Here is a 6,657-nt window from a genome sequence, read left to right as displayed (position 1 = left end):
AGCCATACCATTCCGGCTGCCCCAATTCTGTCCAAGAAAAAAAAAGCTTCTCTTTTAATCTTTTAACACTAAACAAGCATGAACGCCTACCGTCGCCTTCATTTTCGTCTAAAAGCATATACTAGTGCGGCTAAATATTTTATCATAGACATCCGAAAACACTAGGTAACACAGTAAAAGATGAAGAGGTATAAACCGAGGACTGGAGGGAGGGTATGTCCATCCATCCATCCATCCATGCATCCATTGTCTATAGCGTCTATCCTGACAAGGGTCGCGGGGGGCTGGAGCCAATTTAGTCAATATGCCTATGGGATTTTTCTACCTGCAGCCTAAATCCAGACATACAGAAGTCCATGCAAAGGGTGGTCGACAAAGTTAGCTGAGTAGCTCTGATTATACTGAGTAAAACTATGGAAGACAAGACCCCCAAATCAATGTGTCTGAAACATGAATTTGAAAAGAAAGAAAGTCGAAATCTAGCGGACAAAACAGATCTGTGTGTGAGAGAGCGAGAGAAAGAAAATGTGAGTGAGTGAGTGTATGGATGAATGGTTCCGACGGGTAGTTAATGTTAAGGTGGCATTAGAGTTAATGCAAATTAAATGGCGCTGGCTGATCCCTTTGACCCCACCAGTCCACCCCCAACCCCCCTTCGCCCAGTTCACAGCGTTAACGTGGCCATTTGCTTGGAGGTACTAACCCTCTATAATTCAATTTGTCAAAATGAATAAGAGAACAGACATTTTATAGAGCCCGCCCTTGCACACCACTTCACCTTGCTCCAAAATTAAAGCAGAAAAAGCAAGATAAAAGTTACTTAACCGAAGCACAAGCATCTTCGTCTTTGTATCACTTTATTACTTCTTTCATCTGTAAATGAAACTGAGCAATTATTGCAAGGTGCCGGTATCATATTATTATGTTGGCCCCGGTCCCCTAGATAGTCATCAATCACTCTCAATCGACTTGTCACCGGCAGGCAGAGATCCAGCTGCAAAGGAGAAGAGACGGAGGAGGAGGGGGGAGGGAGGAGGAGGAGGAGGAGGGGTACATCATCATTAATTTGAGGAGTGACCCCCGGGGCTATCCACATGTCTCAACCCGGGATTCTCCAAGCAAGGTAGCGCGCACTGGTGCCAGCGCGTTGGCGAGCCAGTTTTGGGGTGTTTGGTTGTTTGGCTACTGCAGTTTCATAATTCTACCTGATCAAAACACAAGGGAAAGAAAGTTCCATGCTTAGATAGATAGATAGATAGATAGATAGATAGATAGATAGATCTTACATCCTATTGTGTGTGTGTGTGTGTGTGGGGGGGGGGGTACTCTTTGTCCAGTGTAAAATTAAAAGACCTGTTTTAACTTGCGCACTTCTTTAAAATATCAAATACTAGTATTATTATTATTTAGGTTCATGTATTTGTGCAGTCTGGACAATTATAATGCGTTTCCCTGCGCAGTATGAAAATATTGTTTACTAATTAGCTTAAACTCGGTTAGCTCCTCATCTGATTAACATCAATGCGGCGGAATTATAGGAAAGTGATTAACTAGGCCAAATGCATTTTAACTGATACATACGTTTGCATATTTTAGATACTAATTGGCTTAATTAATTGATTGTGACTGCGAATTAACCTTCAGGATATCTTCTTTTTTAACAAAGTACATCTCCTGTTTGCCCTGACAGGTTTTCTTTTTGGATGGTTCTACTGTTTTTGTCGTCATCCTCTGAACAAAAATGCATATTAAAGTTACAGTCTGGTCATTTTTAGAGTGGGAAACTTCTGACGTCAGAGTCACCGCCGTTTAAAACAACCTGCCTCTGCTGCTGACGTCTTTTATACTACTTTTTTAAAGGCAAAAATATGTATCTAACAACAAAGTGATTATTCTAGGCAACAATAGCTTGCATCGCCTTTATTCATTTATTTATTTCCAATAGACTTCTACAGAGAAAAGGAAAGTTATAAGGCTTTATTTATTTTTTTTTTATTTTTTATTTTTTGTTCCGTTTAAAGGCTTTGAAGTGGGCACATTTTACACAAATTAAACATGCTACTCTGCTTCGCCCTATAGGCATCTTAGTAGCCTGTGCTTACCAATCAATTGGTACAGTCAAAACAGAGCTGCAGCCTGCGTTAGAGTGGAGACCTTCAGTCTCGCCTTATTTCTGGATATTGGGGGATCTCTCTACCATGTCATATCCACAATTTGGATATCCCTATTCGTCTGCTCCACAAGTAAGTTCATGTAACTACCATTATTAAGTTAATAGGTTGTTTTGGTTTTGATATTGCAGCGACTGCTTATCCATCGGTTTAAGCTTGATCCTTTTACGCACTTTGGCCAGGAATCAGGGGGGCTTTCACGGTGTTTTCGGCTACAGGGAAGGTATTGCGTTACAGTCCGCAATACGTGTGCTCCTGCTGAGATAAAAAGGGTAAGAAGAGGGTAACCTGAAACCATCGAGACCCAAGAGCTCCTGTTCACTGATTTCTGTAAGATAATAGCCGCTCTGTAATGTCAACCATATGTTTATCTGCGCTGGAACACACATGCCAGCTTGTCCTGCACAGGTTGTGTGTGTTTTGCGCCATAACCCAGCTGCTGCTTAGCTTTGGCTTTGAGCCATAAAAAATCATTTGGACATTACTTTGGGTATTACAAGGCGATGCGGGGGAAACATGTTGTATCTATTACGCGTATGTTTCATATGGATCAAAGGTAACAGAGGGATCGTTTTGGATACGTTTTACGCGCACATTATCACAAGAACATGAGGATTCAGTCATCATTAAATATCACTTTATACAGCTTTTTTTGATATTGTAGTTTAGTTTTAAAAGACTGAAATTCTGAAAAATGCTGCGAATAAAGGGAACTAACTTTCGGAATAAGCGAATTCGTTTCTGTAAAAACTTATTAAATCGTGAATCTTGTAAGTCAAAGAAGTGAATGTTTTGGAAATAGGTAGACTGGCATGTTTACTAATCACGATGCTTTTCTCTTACTTAAAAACAGTCTAGAAACTAACTTTGTAACCAAAATGCTTAACAGCAGATCTTGTTTCAATACAGCACCAAATAAAGCATTGGCTACCAGTTTAAGATAAATTCTGTCTCGGTCTCCACCCAGTTCCTGATGACAACCAACTCTCTGACCACTTGCTGCGAGTCAACCGGCAGATCCATAGCCGACTCTGGAGTCGCGACGTCCGGGCAGACACCAGTCTACTGCCCCGTTTACGAGAGCCGGCTGCTGGCCACAGCGAGGCATGAACTCAGCTCAGCCGCCGCGCTGGGGGTGTACGGGAGCCCCTACACCGGCGGCCAAGGCTATGGGAATTACGTTACATACGGCACGGACGCCTCGGCTTTCTACTCGCTGGTAAGCTCTTCATGTGATCCCTCTTGGCACTGATTAATGAATCCGCAGGATAGTGAGACTTGAGCCAGGAACATCTTTCCCTTTTCCACTCTACACCTCAAAATACCAATCTGTCATTGTACGTGTCTTTTTTTTAGTAAATGGGAGATACGTGTCCGCAAATTAAGGCTCATTTTTCAGGTGTAGGGTGATATTTATCTTGAGACAAATCGTTTAAAAAATGAAAGTAAAAAGTTCAATCATCCATCTGTTATTCTCATGTTATGTGTAGTGAAAACAAGTCATCTGACTTTGAAGACTCACTATTTGGCAAATTACTACATTCCAAATAATTTTCCATTTTTTAAATAACAGATTCAAATAAGAATGCATGGGCCTATAAATTAAAGAATTGTGTTTGTTACAGTTTATTTTGTGCTAAAAGTTACATCACAAAGTTCTTGAAAATTGTGCTGACAAGGGTAATAAGAGTAGCTATTTGCATTATCTTATGGATGAGTCGTTCTAATAATTACAATAAACTAGTTGATACTTTGCTGCAAACTCTCACAGATGAGTTTGTCCAGCATCCAGCACTGCTCAAACTTATCAACACACTGTTCATTCATTTTTTAAAACTTCAATTATGAAAGCCTGCAAAAATATTTTGTTAACATAATCTGAATATGACACATCTTTAGGGCAGTTTATTCCTGTTTCATTTAGCAAAATATTATTTCTTTCATATTGTGATTTCCTGTACACCCCTTGCCATCATCAAGGGCTGTAATAATTTGCATAACCATGCAACTTTGCTGAAAGTACAAAAATATGTTTTGTGCATATACATTTTAAGCTCCAGGTGAGTTATTTAATAAATTAAAGTTGACATTGTAATTCTGCCAGTCTTTGAAATGTTTGTCTTCATACATGATTGCAGGGTACATTTGACACTAAAGATGCCACAGCTTCTGCGCATGCGGGGATAACCCAGGCAACAGCATACTACCCTTATGATCCTACCCTGGGGCAGTACCAATACGACAGGTATGTTGTTTCTGTGGCAGTTGCTGTTTTCAACACTAGGAAGCTGGGCGACTGATACAAACATCTGACCTCATGCAGTGCAATAGTACAAAATATCATGGATAAACCATGTGTGTGGTTACCAACATCCAAACTTATTCTAAGCCGTATAGTTTACAAAGGTTTTCAAGCTTATGTTGATTTTTTTTTAAGTGACAAAAATGGGTGTGAATACAGTTTAGGCAAAAGGTAACTCAGAGTATCAATATGGTATCATTATGATTATAAGTTCCATGTGGTGTAGTGGGAGTTTTCTAGTACTGAATCAATCATGCCTGAGAGGTCAAGACCAATTCCACGACATCCAGCAACGCTGGGTGATCACCCTCATCTTATGACATATTTCCTTCCTGATGAGGTGAGTGGCTTCAGAAGACCTATGACCCTTTCAAGCATGAGGCCTCTTCGGTTATGTGAAAGCTGCCATATTGAAAGGTCTTCCCAATAATCAGGTGACATGTAGATGAAGTGTGTGATATGGTGACTATATAGGCTGTGCATGATAATATAGCTGTTTATGTAAACAGGGATCAGCATGCTCTTTGAATAGAACACATAACCTTAAAGAAGTCAACTCTAAGAGAACTGGATGGTGCAGCACTGAAAACATTGGTGCTTTTATAGTGCAAGCTGCTGAATAAAGTATCATACTGATGAACTTTACAGCAAGGTGAGAGTTCATAATTCAAAAACTTGGTTCAGCCAGTCTAAATTCAGTATAATGTGCAAATCTCATTAGCAGGAATCATTGTAAGTGCACATACAGCAAAAGACCAAAGTCTAAAGCGTTCAGATAAACAAGCATGCCTATAGTTGTACAACTCTGTCAGTGCCTATGTTTCACCCGAGGGCTCGTCATTACACTCAATAAAGCAATTTTACACTCAGTTTTATCTAAGAGGTAACAACTCGGCATATGGGAAGGTTGTAGCACTCCTCTCCTTTTGATTCCCTTAGCAGAACCTGAGCTGCACCAAGCTATATGAAGAAATAAAAGGTTTTCATAAAAGGCTCTTCTGAGAGGATTTTTACAGCTCTCTGCTTACTGAGAATCAACACTGTGCATTTTAAATGTAGATTTGTGCCTGGTATTTCTATTATTGGACAATGTAAAGGAGTCATATGCTGCACTAAGAATGGTTATAAAAGGTTATAATAGGCCATAGTGATTTATTAATCTATAGTATGTAGCCCAGACACACTTGGCATTACTACTGGTAAAACATTTTACTTTGTGGATAAGAGGTACTGGTAGCTGATTTACTTTGGATGCTGCACAAAGGGTTTGGGATTCTTGGAAGAGTTTCAAGGCAGTTGAGAGGAGCAAAGTCACCCCTACCTTCCATTTGGACAGTCTTGTAAAGTACTGCATATTTCACATGGGCCTAGCAGGTCAAATGTTTACTGTATATACAGTTACATAAAACAATGTACTGATATTCCTAGGGATAGAAAAAACAATGCATTATGGATTTAAAGGGGAGCAGTTTGTCCCCCCACCACCACCCAACCCCCATCTTGTACTCTCTAAATTAGGTCTCTAAACTGACAGTTATTAATAATTTACTGGTCTTAACACAGTTATAGCAGCAGCCAGGTTTATGCAAGACATATAATGTGAAACCTCAAGAAGATCCCAAGAAGCAGATAGTTCTGTCATCACTTTCAGTGAGGGAAACTGCAAGGGCAATCACATTTTTATTTACCCTCTTGATCTCAATGGGGTTGTGTTCTTGTCATTAACAGATATGGTTCAATGGATGGGGGAACAAGACGGAAGAACGCCACACGTGAGACAACCAGCACACTGAAGGCCTGGCTGCAGGAGCACAGGAAGAACCCATACCCAACTAAAGGCGAGAAGATCATGCTGGCTATCATCACCAAGATGACCCTGACGCAGGTTTCCACATGGTTTGCTAATGCCAGGCGAAGGCTCAAGAAAGAGAACAAGATGACATGGCCGCCCAGAAACAAGGGCTCAGAGGAGAAGAGATATGATGAGGATGAGGATGGGTCTCAGGAAGAGCAGATAAAGAGTGAGAACAATGAAGATGGTTAGTGTCAAAATTGTCTTTTTGCCTGCAAAAATAAAGAGCAACTATTAAGTTGTATGCTTAACTGTTTGGTCGAGTATCAAAAGAACTTCTAAAAGTGTATTCATCACATTTAAACACAATTAAAAACATATAGTTACTATTT

At 40.2% G+C, this 6,657-nt stretch overlaps 1 protein-coding gene across 1 annotated transcript in view; it reads left to right on the top strand.

The window, feature by feature from the left end:
• The first annotated feature begins 2,068 nt into the window (after window positions 1-2,068).
• The window catches only part of irx4a (iroquois homeobox 4a), a 6,585-nt gene continuing 1,996 nt past the window's right edge, over window positions 2,069-6,657 (top strand). The window contains exons 1-4 of the mRNA XM_020596819.1: window positions 2,069-2,243; window positions 3,139-3,390; window positions 4,310-4,416; window positions 6,202-6,512. Coding sequence (XP_020452475.1) covers window positions 2,199-2,243; window positions 3,139-3,390; window positions 4,310-4,416; window positions 6,202-6,512 — 715 coding nt within the window. The 5' untranslated portion in view covers window positions 2,069-2,198. The remainder of the gene's footprint in view (window positions 2,244-3,138; window positions 3,391-4,309; window positions 4,417-6,201; window positions 6,513-6,657) is intronic.

Source organism: Monopterus albus, unplaced genomic scaffold, assembly GCF_001952655.1.
Source record: "Monopterus albus unplaced genomic scaffold, M_albus_1.0 scaffold31.1, whole genome shotgun sequence".
In the NCBI taxonomy this organism is placed as follows: domain Eukaryota; kingdom Metazoa; phylum Chordata; class Actinopteri; order Synbranchiformes; family Synbranchidae; genus Monopterus; species Monopterus albus.
Note: the sequence above shows the minus strand (reverse complement) of the source record. Positions and strands in the feature narration are given on the sequence as shown.